At 48.0% G+C, this 21865-nt stretch overlaps 1 protein-coding gene and 1 long non-coding RNA gene across 3 annotated transcripts in view; both read left to right on the top strand.

Moving 5' to 3' along the window:
* The window catches only part of LOC116824028 (uncharacterized), a 131761-nt gene extending 110101 nt beyond the window's left edge, over nucleotides 1–21660 (top strand). The window contains 2 exon segments of the mRNA XM_075071429.1: nucleotides 15158–16598; nucleotides 16600–21660. Of these exon segments, the coding sequence (XP_074927530.1) occupies nucleotides 15158–16598; nucleotides 16600–16753 (1595 nt within the window). The 3' untranslated portion in view covers nucleotides 16754–21660.
* Nucleotides 8150–10273, top strand: LOC142047588 (uncharacterized). 2 transcript variants are annotated; one of them, XR_012656882.1, is made up of 2 exons: nucleotides 8150–9902; nucleotides 10091–10273. It is a non-coding gene; the product is annotated as an uncharacterized LOC142047588 (long non-coding RNA). The 2 variants fall into 2 exon arrangements; XR_012656883.1 differs by having other exon boundaries at nucleotides 10088–10273.
* Nucleotides 21661–21865: the final 205 nt, after the last annotated feature.

The raw sequence follows: 21865 nt of genomic DNA, 5'->3' as shown, positions 1-21865 counted from the left end.
ATCCCTACTGCTTTAGTCTGGACTGGCCCAGGCCCTCCACACCTGCAAACCATGCCAGGACTAGAGCAGGAGTTAACAGGAGAGACCCACTCTACTTACAAAACTATCCCTCTTGCATGCATATTATCTGCACACACAGCTCAGCTTTAAGATGCTAAACAAATCTATGAGTCAACTAGAAAGTCATGCTCTCATCGCAAATATTAATACAATATTTTCTGATACTGGAAAGAAGCCCAGACATCTACACTGCAATAAAACAGACCCTTCACCTGAGCCCCGTGAGCTTGAGTCAGCTGGCATGGACCTGCTGGGGGTTTTTAATGGCAGGGTAGGGATACCCTTGCTGTCTGTTCAGCACCAGTTAACTTGGTCGGTGTCTGTGCAGGAACCCTGCACAACAGGGGGCCTGACCTCAGTCAGGGTCTCTGCAACTCCTGTCATTACAGGATCCCTGATTTTTTTTAGGGCCCCTGCAGCATCTGGCAAAATGTGGGGGCAGGATCTCTGTCAGGGTCTCTGCAGTGCCCAGTACAGTGATGGGGAGTGATCTGGGTTGGGGTCAGTGCGGTGCCAGGCCCAACAGGGACACACATCTCAGTCAAGGTCTCTGAAGTGCCCCGCACAATGGAGGCACAAATCTGTACTACAGTCGTGAGTTGCCTGGCAAAAGGGGGGGGCCGTGATCTCGGTCCAGGTCTCAGTTTTACCTGGTACAATGCGGGGCCTGACGTCAGATGGGGTCTCTGCAGTGCCCAGCACAACACGGGCATACATCTCACTTGGGGTCTCCACGGCACCTGTCACAACAGTGGGGTCCAACCTCTGTTGGGGGTAACTGCAGCACCTGGCAGAACAGGGCCCAGTTCTCACTTGGGGTCTCTGCAGCTCCAGGAACAACAAGGTCCCTGCTCTCTGTAGGAGTCTGTGCAGTTCCTGGCACAACCAGTGCTCCAAACTTGGTCAGGGTTTGTGCAGTGCCCAGCACACTGGGGCACCTGATCTCAGGTAAGGTCTGAGCCATGCTCACTAGGACAAGAGCCTTGATCTCAGTCAGACATCTTGGGAGAAAAGCGGGAAGATTTTCAAGAATTTGATATCAGTATTTCAGAACTGAGGAGAAAATGGGGCACAAACTAAATATTTGCCAATGTAAGAAAGAAGCACCAACATCTGGGGAGATTTTTATGTCACCATTCAACAGTTCAAGAGAAAGGAGGGGAATCTGAGAGGATTATACAGAGATATTCAAACAACAACAGAATGGGATGGATTCTTTTTGCCTCACGCTCACAGGGCCAGGAGGGAGCCCTGGGTGATGTCTTTTTACAGGGGAAAGGAGTGAGGCTGGAGCCAGAAGGTCACTGGCTGTGGGGAGGGGCTGACAGTGGGGTCTGGGAATGTGACTAGCAAGCAGTAGGGGGGCTGCTGGGTTGGGCAGGGTCGGGGAGGGGAAGTAGCTGGACTGGGAAACCTGGGGCTGGGCCATCTCCATGGGGGACACTTGCTCCTCCTTCCCCTTCCTGGGCCTTCCCATGCTCTGTTGCCAGCAGACAGTGGCTCCCCCAGCCCAGCCCAGAGGTGTCCCTGTCTCAGGGCTCCCCCAGCCTCTGCCCATTAACCCTCTGCCCAGCTCAGAAATCACTCAGGGGAACCATTTCCCACCTAAACAAGGACAAATAGGGGGAAACACCCCAAACCTGAAATTTGAACTCGACACTGACGAAGTGGCGAGACAATGGGGCACAATCGGGGCAGGAGAACAGGGAACTTCCCAGGGATTTCAGGGAAGGGGGGGTCACCCTGGATGTTGCTCGTTGCTCTCTAGCGAGAAAGGGGGCAGGATGGGAGAGGAGGGGGGGTCCCCACGGGAGGGGGTAACGGTAAATCCGAGATCTCAGCCCCCCCCTTTCCTTCTCCGCCCCGGGGCAACCTGCCTTCCCTGCCCGCCCGCCAGTCCGGGCTGCACAGACATTTCCCACCCGCCCGTTTCCCAGGCTCCACCGCAGCCCGGTCCACCCCGCCCCCCAGGCAGCCCCCGCCGCAGGGACCACCATGGGGCCGGGCCCGCCCCCCGGAAACCCCCCGTGGGGGGCGCAGGGCAGAGCCTGGTCGGGCCCGGGGCGCTGGGCTCCTGCGGACAGCACTCCCGACCCCCCGCGGCGCTGCCTCAAGGGAGCAGTCCCGCGCTGCGAGATCCCGGGTCCCCCCACGACACTGGCAGAGGCAGCGCCCGCCGGGCTCCGCCGGTACCTGGAGGCGTAGCTAAGCAAACGTCCGGTCAGCCGCGATCTGCGCAGCCCAAAGCTGCAACGGCTCAAACCCCCCCGGCCCCGCCTGACGTACGTCCGGCCGGGGAGAGTCAGAAGCTACATTTCCCAGCCTTGACCCGGGACGCTTCCGCTCCTCTCCCAGTAAGGAGGGTTCCGCTGCCCTGAAGTTGCGCCATGTCCCATTCCAGAACGGGGGGGCGGGGAACGAAGCGCTGCGCGCCGCGCCTCGACCAGCGCCGCCGTGTGAACCATGATGAGAGAACCGGGGGGCGCTGGGCTGGCAGGAATGACCTCTGCCCCGGGGAAACCTCGGAGCGCCATCAGCCCCAGTGAGCGCTGCAGCAGAGCGGCCCGCCCGCGGAGGGCAGAGTCCGGGCCCGCGGGGGGGTCCATGTGGGAGTCACGCGGGAGAGCTGGAGATTGCGGGAAGTCAGGGACGCGGGGGGGTGAACCTGCTGTGCAGCCAGAAGTCCCGGGGGGGGGAGTGCGGGAGGAGTAATGGATCCTGCCCGTTGTGCACTGCCTCCCGGCCCATTACAGATTCTCTCTAGTTCTGCCCCTTTCCTCGCTCAGTGTCTCACACGGGCTATAAAATCCGGGGAGATTCGCCCCGCCCCCTCCAGTGATCAGCTCTCTGGGCTCCCCTGAATCCCCCGTTCTCTCTGCTTCTCAAATGTCCATTTAAAATCTCTCCGATGGGGGGGATTTCCCCCCCATTTTATCTGCAGCGATTTGTCCTTATTTAGGTGAGAAATTATTGCCCTGGGTCATTCCCAGAACGTGGCTGCCCTGGAGTGGGGATGGGAGGAGATGCCTGTTCTCTGCCAGGGTAGGGAAGGGAGGGGCATGTGTCCCCTATGGGGACTGTCCAGTCCTGGTTCCCAGTCCCACTTGCTGCCCCCTAACTACCAACACAGTTGCCCCCAGCCACCAGTTTCTAGTCACCTGCCCATGCCCCACTGCTGCCCCCTTCCCTCACCCAGGGACCTTCCAGCTCCCTCTCCCCCCTCCCTTGCCCTTTTAAAGCAGCTCCTCAAAGGGCTCCCTGCTGCCCATGTGAATGGTGGCAGAGGGGGCACTCATCACTTTCTGTATATGTATCAGATAGTAATATAAAATCCAGTCCAACAGTCCCCCTTTTCCCTCTAGTTATTTAATAGCAATAGAAAGCTCCCTCAGATCTTGGTGTTTTTCTCTCATGTTATCAATTGCTTAGCTTGTGACATGTATTCTCTGCAAATCTGAAAGATTGTTATGAAATACCCTAAACATTTGCCCCACTTTCTCTCTACTTGTCTATTTCTAAGTGAATATGCCCTGAGTTTTTCCTTGTCTCTAATTATAAAATACTAAAAAAAAAAACAATCTCAGATTTACACCTTTTCTCAGATTCTTGAATATGGATACAAAATGTTTCCAAATGTTACCCATTTCCACTGAGTTCATTTATCAAATATTGACGTGAAATACACTCAGATTTTACCTCATATCAACAACTGTTATAAAATCGCTCTGATGTTCCACGTTCCTCTCACTAATTTCCAAAAATGGATCCAAAATCCCTCAGATTTCCACCCTTTCTCTTTCATTGCTGAACATTGATCTCAAATCTCAGGTTTTGCCTCTTTCTATGTCATCATCAAATATCAATTAAAAATCTTCTTAGGTTTGGGGCTGTTCCCCATGTCTCCAAATACCAGCAACTTCTCCTCCATTGGAGGGAACCTGTTGCCCTGAGTCATTCTCCATCTTGGTTGTTGCAGGGGGTTAAATTGCCTAGTGATCATCTTTCCTCTCTCCTTTGAGAATCATTTCTTTCTCCTTTATTTCTGTTAAAATCTTTGCGATGAAAGAGATCAGCCACACATTTAATACCCATCAAATCCAGAGGCTTCCCCCTGTTTGGGGATCAGTGGTTCCCAGCTGGTAACAGAGTTGGCTGAACCCTTTTATTTTCTCCAGCTGGCATGGGATGAGGCGGTCCCTCTGAGAGCAATGTGAGTCCAGAAGTATCCCAAACCCCATTACAAATAGTTTCTGAGGGGTTGCTTCCCGCAGTGTTCAGATGTTGCCACCTCTGGGGTGGATCCATGGTGGCTATTATTTACTAGTGACAGGGCATGGAAATTTCCTACCTATTCTCCTGTTAAAGAAGCACCCCCCAGGGCTCCCTCTGCCTGTGTGACTGGCCAGCAGGGGGTAGTGATAACATTTTATCCACACACTGTGAGGTAACACTGTTGCTGGTGGGGGGGTGGGATTTCTGTGTGCTGAGATTGCAGCTGGAGCTGAAGGGGCATTGTGATAGGTGGAGTCCTCTGGGTGGCTGGGCAGGGAGTACCCATGTCAGATTGGTGAGTTCTGGAGGTTTGGGGTTTTGGGGTGGTGGTTCTGATGTGTCCAGCCCTGAGGCTATGGGTCCTGGAGGTGGGTATTGCTGGTGGCTGCAGAACTGCCGGGGGGGGGGGGAGTGTCTCTTGGGGAGGCGGAGCAGGGGGCTAGAGGGTGCCTGGTGCTGTGCCAAAAGCTCTGTCTGGGCTTCCCCCACTGACTCCTCTTGGGATCCCCAGAACTAGGTCGAGGATGCCAGGCAAGCAGAGAGAGCGGTCCCACTGTAAAGCATCAGGGGATCCCGCTGGCGGGAGGAGGAGGCTCCAGGTGAATGGCATGGCAGATCCTACTGGAGGTCAGGTGGGGGTCCAAGCAGGAAGTGAGGGAATCCTAGGCTGGCAGTTAGGGACTGTTTCCAGTGGGGTGTCCCTGGCTTCTTGAGGTTCTTGGTGGGGGCAACCCTTTGGTATTCCCCACCTGGCAGTCATGGTCTGGTGGTGATTCCCTGGCCAATGGGGCTTTAATGGTTATCTGGGTCCCCTGGCTAGGGACTCGGGGCTGTGTCCCAGGGAATATCTGGTGGGCCCCTGCCTGGGCTGTGTCAGGGGCCTCTGGCTGGGGAGGTGTCTGGGGACCCTGGCTGTGGGCTCTGGGGATTGCTCTTGACCACGCTGCTTCTCTCTGATCAGCTTGTCCCAGCATCCTGGCTCCAAGCACTGCCTGGCATTCCCCGCTAGGCCCAGTCACCGTGATAACTTTCTATCCACTTATCAAACACTGTGAAGTGGAATCACAGATTTTGCTTTTCTCCTCTCCTGAAAACTGCAGGAACTTCTGGTTCGATTGGGAAAATTCGTGCCCCCCTAGTCCTTGTCCTAGTTTTGGTGGATGAGGGAGGCGGGAAGGTGGTTAGCACTGCCACACAATGGTCTCTTCCACAGCATTCTGGACTTATTCTTTCTGAAATCTGGTTTCATTGAGACCATTGTTAATCCAGAGTCACTGTATGGAAAGACAAGGAGTGACTCCAGATGCACAGTGGGGCAAATGAATTTCTCCCTGTGAGGAGGGGCTCTCATTAGCTGCTCTCCCTCGTGAGCTAGAGGAGGGAAGGCTGCTCAAACGCTCTGTCGCTCTCTGCTCAGGATATTGGGGTTCAGCTTCCTGAGTCAGATGCAGCAGCCTCCATTGCGATCTGGGAGGCCAGGCTTAGAAGCTGCTACTCCCCCAGCGGGGCTTCTGTACCGGGAAGTGACCTTAATTTGAGCTTCTTCTCTGCCTGGCCCAGGAGATGACTTTCTCCAGCTGGTACTAGCCCCCTAGGGCAGCCCTGGGCCCTGTTAATGCTAAATTCTGAACCAGAGACTCCAGTAACTGGAAGAAACCAAGGGAAAATGCTGATCTGGCATTAAAATGACTCTACACAAATAGCGCCCCCCCATGGTTATTTCTCCTCCCATTAGCAATTGCAGGAGTAAATGCAGCCATGGGGGAGCAAACAGCCAGGAATGGAACTTTCCTATCAGGTGGGCAGGGAGAGGGGACAGGGAAAAGGAGATAGAAGGAGAAAGAGATTGAAAGGGGCAATGGGAGAGAAGAGTTTTGAAAGATTTCAAGATCTCTAACCTGCCCAGACAGATGTATTACTGCACCCTGGGTAGAGTCATTTTCCTGTGGACAAGATGAGGCTCAGACAGAGGAAAACCCAGTTTCTTACTCCATATCCCTCCTGCTGGGGAGTGGCTGCCCTGGGGTCAGTGTCAGAGGAAATTGTCAAAAGTGACTCCTTTGGTTCTGCCCTTTTTTTAGCCTTGTGTTCAGAGACTTAGTTATGGGACGTGGGGAGGGAGAAGGGAGGTTAAAAATGTGTCTGTGGGCTTAGCCTGGCAGGAGGGCAAACCTGCTGGGAGTTGTTTAATAAATGTCCTAGATTCTGGGAACAGACCCATGAGGTTCAGTGGTGGAAATGCCCTAATTTTTGAACAGAAAATAACCCGCCTACATGGGGCTGGGAAAACTGACCAGATTCATAGTGCTGGAGCCTGACCCAACTAACCAGCGGCTGCTGTGAGATATGAAGGGGGCACCCACTAGTCAGGCTTAGGGGAGATTCCCCTCCCTTCATCTCCAGCTCCTCCCAATGAGGAGGGTGTTGGGCTTCCTACCAGGGAGCTCTTCCTGGACTTTGCTAGTGGCTCCACGTCCTGTATCAGTCTGTGGCTAGTGGGTGTGTGATGGATCTGCTGGGAGAGACAAGGGGCTCTCTCTTCATCCCCTCACCCTGACATTTCGTGGATGCTCTGAGTGGGGTGAGGTGAGATTCTGTTGACTGCGAGCCACTCAGAGCTTCTGTTTGGCTCCTCTCCCACATGAAGAGTGGGGCTGTGAGTGGTGCAGCAGGTACTGAGTGTTGGGCTCTTACTCTTTCAGGGGCCGGTGGCCTTCGAGGCGGTGGCTGTGTATTTGACCACAGAAGTGGGGGCTCTGGTGGACCCCACTCAGAGAGCCCTCTACAGAGACGTCATGCAGGAGAACTATGAGAATGTGACCTCACTGGGTAAGGGTTACTGTCCCCTCAGTTCTTGGAAAGGGAAATGAAGAGTTAAGATTCACACTAGCCCCACAATGCCACCTCTCCTCTCTCCTGTTTCAGCATCAGCCCAATATGCCAGTGACACACACACACTCCCCTGCTGCAGAACACTTTGGGAACAGAGCACAGGAGCAGTAGCTCCCAGTGTCAAATATCTCCTGTTTGCATAAGTAAAAGTGGAGGTTAGGTCCGGCATAATGAACAGAAGCTTCCCACCCCAGACCTTCTCTCAAACCCTGAGCCTTCTTTACCCAAACCAGAATTTGCTTGGAGTGTAACAGGGAGGCTGCAGGAGTCAGAGCTGCCAGTCCAGGGTTACTTATCACACAGACACTCAGTGCATCCTTGAATGCTGGCCCGGGGTATCCAGAAAGGGGAGCTCCAGCAGCAGAATGTTGAATGGCAAAGGCACAAAATGAGCTCAAACTAGCTATGGGAATAAAGGGAAACAAGAAGACTTTTTATCAATACATTAGAAGCAAGAGGAAAACCAAGGACAAGGTAGGCCCACTGCTCAATGAGGAGAGAGAAACAGTAACAGGAAACTTGGAAATGGCAGAGATGCTTAATAACTTCTTTGTTTCGGTCTTCACTGAGAAGTCTGAAAGAATGTCTAACATAGTGAATGATTATGGGAATTTTAATAGATGGCACTATATTTGCCTCTTCAGTCTTTGAATCTCTCCGTCTCCCATTTATTTTCCAAAGATAATAGCTAGAGGCCAGATACCGCCTCAATTTGCTCCCTGAGTATGTCTTAGATGCATTGTCATCAGGCCCCGGGACTGGTGGCAAATCTAATTTTCTAAGTGACTTTTATAACTTGTTCTATTTTTATATTTTATTCTAACCTACCCCTCCCACCTGCCCATCCTAGCTAATAGCCATTGATGGACCTGTCCTCCATGAATTTATCATATGTATTTTTTGAACACTGTTATAGTCTTCTTGGCCTTCACAACATCCTTTGTTAAAGAGTCACACAGGTTGTGTGAAGAAATAATTCCTTTGTTCGTATTATACCTGCTGCCTGTTAATTTCATTTGATGTTTTCTAGTCCTTGTGTTATGATGAGAGAGTAAATAACACTTCCTTATTTACTTTCTCCACGCCAGTCATGATTTTATAGACATCTCTCATACCCCTCTTCATCTCTTTTCCAAGCTGAAAAAGTCCCAGACTTATTATTCTCTCCTCATGCAGAAGCTGTTCCATACCCCTAATCATTTTTTGCCCTTTTCTTCCAATTCCAATGTATCTTTTTTGAGATGGAGTAACCACATCTGCAAGCAGTATTCAAGATGTGGGTGTACCATGGATTTATATAAAGGCAATATATTTTCTGTCTTATTACCTTTCTTAATGATTCCCAACATTCTGGGTTTGTTTTTTTTGTTTTTTTTGACTGCCTCTGCACCTTGAGTGAATGTTTTCAGAGAACTAGGCACAATTACTTCACAATCCCTCTCTTCAGTGGAAACAGCTAATTTAGACCCCATCATTTTATATGTGTAGTTGGGATTATGTTTTTCAATGGGCTGCACTATGTGCTATCCTGACATCTAGTACTGCTGAGATCCTGCATTCAGTAATATCTCTGCCCTTCCTGATCCCTTTCTCCCCTGAACCCCCCCAGCCCATGCTTACTGTTCCCAGCCTCCCCAGGACTCTCTCATTGTCTCTGAACCTCTCTGTCAGCAAGAAGCAGTGCCAGGGATTCTTGCCCTGTGTCTTGAGTCTTCGATTTCTGGGATATGGATTTCCTTTCTCTGTGTTTTAGGAGCCTCTTTGAGTGTCTGTGACATTAACCACTGTGCAATCTGGAGTGTTGAACAGCTGTTTCCCCTCAGTTCCTCAAGCTGGGGTGCCTTTCTCACTGCTTTACTGTGAGAGCAGCCACTCCCGGGCAGTTAACACACAGTCTCCAGCATGTAACTCGCTCCCAGCTTCTCAGTATTGAGTGCTCCTAGTCAGTGACTCACGAATTACAGTACCCCACAGGAGAACCCCAGAAAATTCTCCGGTCCCAGACTTCCCCCAGAAATATGCATCTTGCACTGTCCAGCACACTGCTGAACAACGCACGCTCATATGAAGTCTGTCATTTCATCAGTGGAAAATGACATGCACCAGCCTTGTTATCCCAAATGGAGTTTCCAACACACTTTAATCCAACCACACTGGTTAGATAAACAATAAACCAAGATTATTAACTACCGGGAAAAAGAAAATTTCAAGTGACTAAGGTAGTGAGGCACAAAAGTCAGAATGGGTTACAAAAGAAATACAAGATAAAAACTAGTGTCTAAGTTAACAAGCTAAAACGGCTTGAAAGCAAATATTTCTCACCATATGCTGAGACAGGCTGGTTTTCCTTTTAGCCAGGACTCCCCTTAACCCACCCCTGCTGTCCAAGTTCAGCTCTTCAGGAGTTATGAGCAGAGGGAAAGGGGAGAGAGACAGTCTCAAGCATTTTCCTCACCTTTTGGTAATTCAGTCCTTTATTAGAAACAACTTCAGTCTCAGCTGAGTCATGGTGACAGGCTGTCTGTTGAAGATACGAGCTTCAAGTGTCCCTGTGATGGAATGTAAATGTCATCTTCATACCTTCTGCCACCGGAGAATGGCTATTTGACCAGCTATTTGCCTTGCTGTCTCTGAGGAACTGCTCTGTGGGTGTTCTCCAGAATTGTAAATTTTCAGAGGTAATATACTGTAAAATCTCATTTACATACAATGTTGCTACACATGTTAACAGGAGGATAATATTCAGTAGATTCTTTTCGAATGATACCGCACAAGCCATACTATGTACAAAATTGGTCATAATTTTTTAGAAGAGTGAACATAGGGGTACAGACTGACACCATGTCTGTCTGTGTGTTCCCAGCAGATATGTGGGTATTTCAATCCCTCAGAAGAAAAGTGTTCGGCATCTTCAGTGACCTGGGAAGCTGGCCTTGGGTATTCACCGTTTTACTAAGTGTGACACTGTATGGAATTGTGTGATACTTTGTATTACTATTATTTTATTAATAAAATTATTGCAATGAGTTGTGCTAGATATGCCATGTAAGGTGTCAGTGAAAATGTTATGATTTTCCAAGTATTATAATTTTGTTTCTGTTTGTATCACCTTTGTATTGTGAGTTACAGATATGTAGGGTATATATGTATTTCCAGACTTGTGCAGTGTTTCTGGGTGGTACCCCCAGACATATTGGCATCAGCACTGCCTAGCCTGTTTAATGGCCCATCCAGGGTCATCAGCTGTACTATGAACCCATGGAAAGAACTAACGGCATACACCTATTGAGTCAGCAAGACATGCAGGGGTATGTCTGTGTCACAGCGTGTGGGGGAGTCGGGGCCCTGCACCCTCACTTCCTGCTATTCACCGTGCCTCTCAGCCAGCCAGTAAAAGGGAAGGTTTACTAGACGGCAGGAACACAGTCCCAAACAGAGCTTGTGGGTACAACCAGGACCTCTCAGTCAGGTTCCTTGGGGGGAGGGGAGGGGGGAGAGGGGCAAAGAGTTTAGACCCCAGCCCTAGGGTTCCCTCTGCTTCCCCAGACTGCTGAAAACTGAAAATCCCCTCCACCAGTCTCACCCAGCCTTCTCCCGGCTCCTCCTCCAGCCTTTGTCCAGTTTCCTGGGCAAAGGTGTCACCTGGCCCCAACCTCCCTCGTGGCTCAGGTATCATCCCTCAAGTGAAGTCACCCCCTGCTATCCCATCACCCGTGCAGACAGTCCCAGTAGAACTCCCCTCCAACATTCCTAGATCAATCTGCCGCACTCCCTATTGTGTCATGTCTCTCCCCCCTTCGAGACTGAACTGAGCAGGGTCACTCTGACCAGTGACCTGGGGAAGTTCAGTGCCACCTCTCTGGGACAACACATCCACTATCATGTTGGCACTCCCCTTCCTATGGACCACATCCATATCATAATCTTGCAGGAGCAGGCTCCACCTCAGGAGCTTGATGTTGGCTCCTTTCATCTGGTGTAGCCAGGTCAGGAGAGAGTGGTCGGTGTACATGGTGACGTGTCGCCCAAATGGATATGGCTCTAGTTTCTTAAGTGCTCACACCACAGCCAGGCATTCCTTCTCGATGGCCACATAGTTTTGCTCCTGGGGTAGAAACTTCTTGCTCAGGTATACAGTGGGGTACATCTCCCCTTTTTCATCATCCTGCATTAACACTGCCCCCAGTCCCATGTCTGAGGCATCAGTGAACACTATAAAGGTCTTGTCAAAGTCTGGGTTTGCCAGAACTAGGCCACTGACCAGAGCCTCCTTCAGCGCACAGAGAGCCATCTGGCACTCCTTGGTCCAGACCACTTTGTCTGGCTTCCCCTTCTTGCATAGCTCAGTGATGGGGCCAGCTATGGCTGCTGGGGTCCCAGTGCCCTCGGCATTTGCTGGGTTCCTCCCAGCCCTTTCCCTACGAATAGGTAGGAGGGGTCCTGAGATGCCCTCGGCAGCTGTCTGACCACTCCCAGATGGGACAGATATTGGTGCCTGCCCTTCATCTGTGGGCTGCTTCCCTCAGAGACAGGGACGGGCTTCTCCTCCTCCAGCTGGGCAATCAGCTGTTCTTTGGTGAGCCTCCCAATATGCAGCTACCTTTGCCTGCACAGCTCAACTAGGTCGCTCTTAAGGCGTTTCTTATACATCTTCCCACTGGCCACTCACAGACCTGTGTGCTCTTAGCTCCCCACGGTTTCCAGGAGGAACCCCTAGTGTGCCAGACCTTTTCCGGGTCACCACCTCTCTCCCAGGGTCAAGCTGCAAATGACTGCCCTGAGCCTGCTCACCACAGTACCCAGGGGGACCCCATTACTGCAGTCCTCCTCGCTGGTCTCACACTCCCAGGGGTTAAGTGTAGCTCCTCTGCCCCCTAAAACCGCTCCTCTCTGAATCTTCAGCACACCGGGCCCTATCAATCCCCTTTCATTTTACTGCTCACCAGTTACTTACTGCAGGAAGCGCCATCCATGAGGTGCAGTACATCCCATCACTGCCACAGAGTATGGGGCAGTCAGAGCCCTGCACCCTCACTTCTTTTCATTCACCGTGACTTTCAACCAGCCAGTAAACCAGAAGGTTTATTAGATGACAGGAACACAGTCCCAAACAAAGCTTGTAGGTACAACCAGGACCCCTCAGTCAGGTCCCTTTTGGGGGGAAGAGGCTGGAGGCAGGGAATTTAGACCCCAGCCTTGGAGTTCCCTCTGCTTCCCCAGACTGCTCCAAAGTCAAAACCCCCTCCAGCAGTCTCACCCAGCCTTCCCCCAGCTCCTCCTCCAGCCTTTGTCCAGTTTCCCACCCCAACCTCCCTCCTGGCTCAGGTATCATCCCTCAAGTGAAGTCATCCCCTGTTATCCCATCCCTAATGCAGACAGTCCCAGTAAAACTCCCCTGTGACATTCCTAGGTCAATCTGCCCCGCTCCCTGCTGCGTCTCTGCCTATGTACTGAGAACTCCAAGGCTTTTCCATGCCATGTGCTGTGAAGCTTGTGTTTGGGACACAGAATGTAGAAGCTGCAAGGCCAAAGGAATATGAAGGGCAGCTGCATCATATCCATTTTGTCTTCAAACCCTCTGGAGTAGCTTTTCTACAAACTGAAGCCTTGAATGAAGGACTGAATGATCCATCCAAACTGTGGATGTGTTCCAGATGGACTTTCAAGCCAGCAACTCGCCAATACTGCTAAGAACCTGGTATAGATTTTGGAATATGTCTGACTGCTTTCCCATTTAACAACTCCCTTCTTGTATAATAAACCTTTAGTTTAGATGCTTAAGGACTGGTGGGGAACATGGTATTTTATGTAAGATCCAAACCTGTACTGACCTGGTGATATGGCTGACTCTTTGGGGTCAGAAGAACAGTTTGTCTATGCGTACAGTTTTTAAATAACCTCTCACTGTACTGGACCTAGGTGCTGATTGGGAGTCAGAACTGGGACGCAATAAATGGGGCTGTGTGATTTCTTTTTTCAGCTTCTCAATAGCGAGTTTGGGGAATCAGAAGCCCAGTTTGTGACTGGTTGGTGAGGTTTAACTTCAATATTAACCACCAGTTTTAGGAGCATCTGCCCTCCATTTTTCAGCCTGCCCTGACCTTGGCATTTTCAGTGTGGACTGCCCCAGGCACACCAGGTCACACTAAGCACTGAAGTTAAATTAATAGATTTTTTTTTTATGACAAAGTTATGAAATCAAGTGAACTTCTTTATTTTCTTTCATCTGAGCAGGGTTTCCAGTTTCCAAACCTGATGCGATCTCCCAGCTGGAACAAGGGAAGAGTCATGGGTCTCAGACCTCCAGGGTTCAGAGGAAAGAGAGATTCTGAGACCTCCCTGCACAGGTGAGGAAACATTAAAGCAACTCAGAATCTGTAAGTGCCTGAAGGAAACATCTGGATCCCCTACAAAGCCCTTGGGAGGTCTGTCAATTCGTTATTGTCCCTAGCAGGGGTCATATCCTCAGGGTAAATTAGCTCATGGTTTCCTATAGATCCTAGTAGACACCAGGCAGTAGCTTCTTCCCTTCATCCTGTGAATTTGGATGGGATATGAAGGCCAAATGATCCCCTCCTCTCGCCTATTTGTGTTATGCTTATAATAAGCACATCGGATCTTTTTCAGAGGAAAAGGGAATACACTGCATTTATTGAAGAAACAACAATTAGTGCGCACACACACGCACACCAGTCAATGTTATAATTATCAGTCCAGATCAATCTTGTGGCCAGCTAGGTTGATCACATGTAGGCGGAGCTGGGTTCTGTTGGTTGCAATGTGATTCTCTGGGGAAGTCTAGGCAGGATGAACCCAAAGTTTCATGGCAAGGCACCCTCTTTATATAGTGATTTTCCTTCATTGCGACCAATGAGTTTTGCACCGTCATGCTGTAATCAATTGTTTGATGACTGCTTGTTTTCTTGTTCTTCTCATCTTTATCTTTTTCTTCCATCTAGTTCCTCAGGGAGTTACCCCAGGCTGGTTTTGATCAGAGCTGTCTTGTCTCCGTTGATAGATGCCTGTCTCATCTTTAGAGTCATCAATCTGCCCTCTGACATTTCACTAGGGGTGTCTCGCAGCCTCCTAGCGCCCTTGCGTCAGTCTCCGTCTCCTCCCTTGTAAATCTGGTTCAACGATGGCCGTCAAACTTATCTCTTAAAACACACATTCCTCATTCACACACAAACCAGAATTAATTTACACAAAACATTTTTGAGCAGGAACATCAAATTGCAATGCAAAAGAAAACAGTCACAGCATTCTTTTACTTATTTTAAAATGCTAAATCTACAACAAATGGGTGACCCTCGAAGATCTGGTACTTACTTGAAATTAGTCCAGACACAGATTCTGGCTGATGTATCTCTGCCCGTTTGACCCATTGGGCCATTCCTTTCTGTTACTCAAAAAGGGGGGCTGGCAGGATATGCTCAGATCATACACTAATACAGGGGTAGGCAACCTATGGCACGTGTGCCGAAGGCAGCACGAGAGCTGATTTTCAGTGGCACTCACACTGCCCAGTTTAATTTAATTTTAAATGAAGCTTTTAAAACATTTTAAAAACCTTATTTACTTTATATACAACAATAGTTTAGTTCTAAATTATAGACTTATAGAAAGAGACCTTCTAAAAAATGTTAAAATGTATTACTGGCACGTGAAACCTTAAATTAGAATGAATAAATGAAGAATCGGCACAGCACTTATGAAAGGTTGCCGACCCCCTTACTAATACATTTAATGCATGCTACATTCTTATTCTTTATCCTTCATTCTAAATCAGATAAAACATGAAATCCTACTACTACATTTGGGGGAAGAGTTTGGAGGAATTCAGTTTCTGATTTTTATTTGACCTCTATCCTGAATTTTTTATGGTTTGGTCTTTCCTTTCCATCCCTGTTTGAGGTTGCTGTCTCTATCACAGCAGGTGATGCAATGGTACGTGAGAAAGAGACGCAGAATTCTCAGCAGAAAAATGTTGAGCAAGTGGATAAACACAGAGCATTATCGCAAAGATTGGAAAGGAATGTGTCCAGGAGTCATGAGCAAGGACAATCATGTGAGATTCAGCACAGATCAGAAAGAGAGCATGGAAACCATCCAAGGGAGAAAGTGGGAAAATGTATTTCATGTCGAGGAACTCAGAAGGACCTCAAGGAAACCACAACCCAGCAGGAAATCCTCATGCGAAGGAGAAAAAATTCATGCACTGAGTGTGGAAAAAATGTATGTGACTACTCGGCCCTTATAAAGCATCAGCAACTCCACATAGAAGAGAGGCCTTATGAATGCAGTGAGTGTGGGAAAAACTTCACTCGCAGATCACACCTCATTAATCATCAGAGAATCCACACAGGGGAGCGACCCTATAAATGCAGTGAGTGTGGGAAAACCTTCAGTCACAGCTCACACCTTACTAATCATCAGAAAATCCACGTAGGGGAGAGACCCTATGAATGCAGTAAGTGTGGGAAAAGCTTCACTCAGAGATCACACCTTACTAGGCATCAGACAATCCACACAGGGGAAAGGCCCTATAAATGCCCTGAGTGTGGGGAAAGCTTCAATCGCAGCTCAGCTCTTTCTGAACATCAGAGAATCCACACAGGGGAGAGGGCCTATGAATGCAGTGAGTGTGGGAAAAACTTTACTCAAAGGTCAGGCCTTTTTCTCCATCAAAGCATACACACAGGGGAGAGACCCTATGAATGCTGTGATTGTGGGCAAACCTTCAGTCGCAGTTCACACTTTAGTAATCATCAGACAATCCGTACAGGAGAGAGGCCCTATGAATGCCGTGAGTGTGGGAAAAGCTTCACTAGCAGCTCAGCCCTTTCTGACCATCTGAGAATCCACGCAGGGGAGAGGCCCTACGAATGCCATGAGTGTGGGAAAAGTTTCACGGTCAGCTCAGTCCTTTCTGAACATCAGAGAATCCACACAGGGGAGAAGCCCTATAAATGAAGTGAGTGTGGGAAAACCTTCGGTCGCAGCTGGTGCCTATTTCAACATCAGAGAATCCACACAGGTGAAAGGTCCTATAAATGCATTGAGTGTGGGAAACTCTTCACTACCAGCTCAGCCCTTTCTAAACATCAGAGAATCCACACTGGTGTGAGATCCTACAAGTACACTGAGTGTGGGAAAACCTTCAATCAGAGATCAAACCTTATTAAGCATCAGAGAATCCACACAGGAGAGAGGCTGTATGAATGTAGTGAGTGTGGGAAACACTTCACTACAGATTCAGCCCTTTTTCAGCATCAGAGTAAGCACACAGGCAAGAGGATCTATAAATGCAGTGAGTGTGGAAAAAGCTTCACTACCAGCTTAGCCCTTTCTGAACATCAGAGAATCCACACAGGAGATGCCCTATGAATGCAGTGAGTGTGGGAATACCTTCTGTTGGCACTCAGCCCAGGTTAACCATCAGAGACTCTGCAAGGGAGATCAACACCACAAAAACCTCAAGGGTTTATCCGTACTTTTTTCTTTAATACTTTTCCTGATTCCCACATAGTAACTTTTAAAGCTGTTTGAACTGTTTGCTGCACCATTATCCCTCAACTTGTCCAGATGAGTGACCGATTTTTGCCTTTTGCAGTTTGCCCTGTTTTGAAGTTGATCTATGTGTCCTTTCTATCAACTCCATTGTCCCATGACTATTTCAAGTGTGCCTTTCCTATCCGGAATGAGGGAGCATCACATTTATACCATTCCTTCTATTGCAAAGTTATTGTTACAATCTGTATCATTGTTGACTTTATCATTTCCAGTTGATCTCATGTTGCTCTGGGTTGTGCGGAAGAGCAGTTATATTGGGAACTTTTCAAATTATATTTAAATGAAGAGGAGCAGGGGCAGGGGGAAAAGGGGTCATTTCAACCTCTGTGACACTGGAAGGGGATGGGATGACTTAGAGATTCCCTCCTTCCCCATCACTACAGAACTGATACCTTTTTTCTGAGCCATGCAGAGTTTATCTTCATCACATTTTACCCATCCACTTCTCAAAGTGTCCAGCGAGGAACAATTCTCAGCTGTCTGTGGTTGGAGATGATGCTTTCACTTCTTTAATCCTACATCAGAGTCATTGTGACTGGCGATAAAAGTGTCAAAGACCTGGAAGAGGAATTCAAATGGATCCCAAATACAGTATGATCATTTTGAGTTTTAATCCCAGGTTCCATCTATTGGTAAAGCCACTTCTGGGAAGGTGACTGGTTTTGTCCCCCATTATGGGGATGCTAGGATACTAAACACATTGTAAATAACATAACTGACTATTGAGACAGTGCTGAGTGAAGTATGTTTGAATGAATTAGAGGAGAATGCGATGGGAGAATCTCTTGTCCCAATTATGAATAATCAGATGTAACCTGCTCCGGAATTTGACTTGACACTTTTGTTGCCATGTATTCTATCTTTCCTGAAGGCTGTTTCATCACCTAATTGGATATTAGTTCAGTTTGATAGGATGTAGCTGAGATTTATTGGAGAATTTAAGACAAATGACCATTTGCTAAACTCATCATTTTTCACTTCAATTTTGCTTTTCCCCCATCCCTCCACGATGACATGGGGAAAGTTCAAGTGCACTTCTGTCAACAGGACCGAACTCTCCAATTTACTGCACATGCTAACAAAGAAACAGCAGTGATTTTAAATCTCCACTCAGAAAAGGTGAACAACAGCAGAACCCCAGCTAATTGGAGGAAGTGCATATGATCATGTGTAGTTCAATTGTTGAAGACAATATTGTCTTAGATGATCTGGGGAGAGAATTCCACATTGGGTGATTTTGAAGTAGGTAAAATGCACATGTATTTGGTTCCTAAAGCATTTGTAACCCAGGCTCTACAGAAGATTTCTCCTAACTTACCCTATATTATGGGAGATGCTGCCCTTCACGACATAGATGTTGAGGAAATAGAATTGAGGGTTTAGTTGAATTTATCCTGTGTAGGTGCTAAAAATGTGTATAAAATGAAATCAGTGTTGTAAGTCTGTTGCAGAAAAATAGTTATTTTCTAATAGGATCTTCAGCTCTGATAAGTAACAGATTCTAATCTAACTCTGTCTCCAGTCCCTTGTCTGGACCTGTGACACCAAATTAAAAAAAAAAGCTGAGCATGTTTTGGGAAGCCGTTCTTTTTTAACACTGCTGATATTGTTGAGTGATTTTGTAAAAGATTCTACTGCAGAGAACTGTAAATTTACCCTAACCAAGACCAAGGATTTGGAAAGAATTGGAGTTGAAAGAGAACTCCCTCAGTTCTTTGTTTCCACCCCAATAAAGGAAGATATGGGGACCAATGACCCAATAGCTAGGAGAGGTGCTGGCCTTTCTATTATCGCAGGGTGTGACTGTGTAGCTCAGTGCATCTGTGACAAAAGCTCATTGGTGCCAATTGGCAAAGGGGTCACTTATTCACAAGCAAGTCCTGTCTCAGATCTTTCAGACTTGCCACACCTAATACTGATTTTATTCTGTTTATTCAGGAAGCATAGCAGTGAGGTCTCTGCTGAAAATAGCTTGTAAATTATTGATACTCCTATTCACTGTGAGAGGTGTGTATGAGTCATATTGAAGGAGTAATGTAAGTACATGGTAAAAGATGTCCATCTGGTATTGTAATGAAAGTGAGTCACCCCAATCATTGGTCTTGGTGGGGACGTCCCATTCATGTGGGAGGGAATTGTCACATGTCCCTTGCTAGCCAGTTAAGTGATGTGTTGCTCAATTGTCAACTTTTGCACCAACCCAGAAAAGCCAATGGAAAACTATCAAAGACAAACTTGCGACACTGAAATCCTGTGGAAGTGAAAAGGACAATATGACAGTGAGTAGATCGTCCTTTCTGTGCATAAAGACAAAAGACTGATTCAGTTTATAAGACGGTGGAGAAAAACACTCTGGGTCCATTCACCAAGGCGATCTCTAGTGGCACTTCATGAAAGGCAGGGCCTTGGCTCCTAGGGACTAGCCACCACTGCAATAGACTGAAGTATGAGGTAAGAATCTGCTTAGATAGGAAAGATAACCACTAAAAAGTGTAGGTTGTGTTTTGTTATTTTGTTCTGTTTAAATCTCTATCCCTTGTTAAATGTCCATTTGTTTGATAACTACTCAAGTGCTGTGGGTGATACAGGAGCAATGGTCTACAGTAAAACTGGTAATCTGGGATATACTAGTGTTTCGGGAAGGGAGGATCTGGGATTTATCTGAGTATCTGGTGATCAGGGCTGGATCCCTGGGGGGTCACATTGAAGGGACTCAGGGGTTAGGGTGCCTCTATTGACAACTAGCATGGCTTCTGTGGCTCAGAGGAGGTTGCTTGAGTGTCTTACAGGCTGGGTGAGTTTGGTCGCTAACATCCAGCTTCCAAATGCAAAAGTCCCTCTTCCTAGTGGCAGATGGCAACAAGGAAACTCGTAGCCCTCAGCACCCTGAGAAGGGTCAGAGTGTACATCTATGCTGACCCACCTATGAAATCCCATGGGAAAAGCACCCTATAGCATAGTTCCCTGACTCAAAATAGCCCTAAAACTCTGCTCTACGAAGTCATGGAACATGTGCTCTTTGATCTGTGAAAGCATGTAAAGAGTCCAAGTCCTGGAGGGTAGAGATTGGATCCAGAGTGACGTAGACAAATTGGCGGATTGAGCCAAAAGAAATCTGGAGGGGTTCGACAAGGACAAGTGCAGAGTCCTACACTTAGGATGGAAGAATCCTATGCACTGCTATAGGCTGAGGACTGACCAGGTAAGGGTTAGGGTCATGTGCTCCAGCCCCCTAATCATTTTTGTTGCCCTCCGCTGGACTCTTTCCAATTTTTCCACAACCTCCTTGTAGTGTGGGGCCCAAAACTGGACACACTACTCCAGATGAGGTCTCATTAATGTCGAATAGAGGGGAACGATCATGTCCCTCGATCTGCTGGCCGTGCCCCTTCTTATACAGCTCAAAATGCCATTAGCCTTCTTGGCAACAAGGGCACACTCTTGACTCATATCCAGTTCCTCGTCCACTGTAACCCCTAGGTCCTTTTCTGCAGAACTGCTGCCTAGCCATTCGGTCCCTAGTCTGTAGCAGTGCATGGGATTTTTCCATCCCAAGTGCAGGACTCTGCACTTGTCCTTGTTGAACCTTATTAAATTTCTCCTTGCCCCTTCTGCTGGCATGGGCAGGCATCTTGGAGGCCTTTCTAGAAGAAAATTTGGAACTGAATTGGGAAAACCAGTTTCAAAACAGGAAGCTCAGGTTTAGTTTCATTTATTTATGATATTAAATAATCCTTTCATCCTAGTATCACAATCATAAGTTCTTCAGTGTTATGGTTTAACTTCTCTCCAAAGGGAGTTGAGAGAAAACACTTTTCAGAGTCCAAAAGAGACAAGACAGGTGAGGGTAAGAGCTTGTAGAGGACCTACCTCTGTTGGTGAAAGAGACAAGCTTTGGAGCTAACCCAGAACTCTTCTTCAGCTCTGTGTAGCCCCAAAGTTTGTCTCTTCCACAAACAGAAGTTAGAACATAAGAACGGCCATACTAGGTCACAGCAAGGATCCATCTATCCCACTATCCTGTCTTCCGTAAGTGCCCAGTGCCAGATGCTCCAAAGAGAATGAACAGAACAAGTAATCAAGTGATTCATCCCCTGTCACCCATTCCCAGCTTCTGGCACAGAGAGGATAGGGACACCATCCCAGCCCATGCAGGATATTAGCCATTGATGGACCTATCCTCCATGAACTAACCTAGTCCAGTTTTGAACCCTTTTCTAGTCTTGGCCTTCACAACACCCTCTGGCAAAGAGTTCCCCAGGTTAACTGTGTTGTGTGAAGAAATACTTCCTTTTGTTCATTTCAGACCTGCAGCCTATTTATTTATTTTGGTGACCCTCTTACTTCTTGTGTTGTTCTGTGAAGGAGTAAATAAAACTCCCTTCCTTGATCTTTTAAAATATATTATGTGACCCCCTCCCCCTTGTCTCTCTTGTCCTGGGACCAACGTGGATGCAACAACACTACAAACAACAAGGTTCAAAGTTGATGCACATGGGAGAAGTTATTGGGGTTTCATTCCTTATGTCCCGGTCCCATTGTGTGGCCATTTCCTTTCCCTCTTCTCTTACAAGCTTTGGTGTTTTGCACAGAAACATTATTTCCCCAGGAGACACCCAGGAGCAGGGCTGCATTCCTGTACCAAACAGTCACTGGGAGGGGACAGACAAAGGCCTTTAGGACAAAGCATCCATCACAGTCAAAAAAATCATCTCCCTCCTGCAGGTCACTGGCAGCATGAATTTGTTCCTTGTCCTCCCAGAGTTTGGGGGCTGGACACAGCACTATCCAGCCCCTCTGTATGTACCAGGAACAAACACAAACCTTGTCTTTAAAACAAGGAACAAACACAAACCTTGTCTTTAAAATAAGTTGTGCCTTTCTTTCTCAGGGAAGATTTTTCTATGCTTGAAATTGAGCTTCAGTTCCCCTCTCCTAGGCTGGGTTGGGTGTGGGGTATTGGTGGTATAGTGGTGAGCCTAGCTGCTTTCTAAGCAATTAACCTGAGTTCAATTCCTAGCTGGTGTAGTAATGGCTTTTGTCTTTTGTTTGTTCGTTGTTTGGAACT

Source organism: Chelonoidis abingdonii, chromosome 11 (assembly GCF_003597395.2).
Source record: "Chelonoidis abingdonii isolate Lonesome George chromosome 11, CheloAbing_2.0, whole genome shotgun sequence".
NCBI classification, from domain to species: Eukaryota; Metazoa; Chordata; order Testudines; family Testudinidae; genus Chelonoidis; species Chelonoidis abingdonii.
Note: the sequence above shows the minus strand (reverse complement) of the source record. Positions and strands in the feature narration are given on the sequence as shown.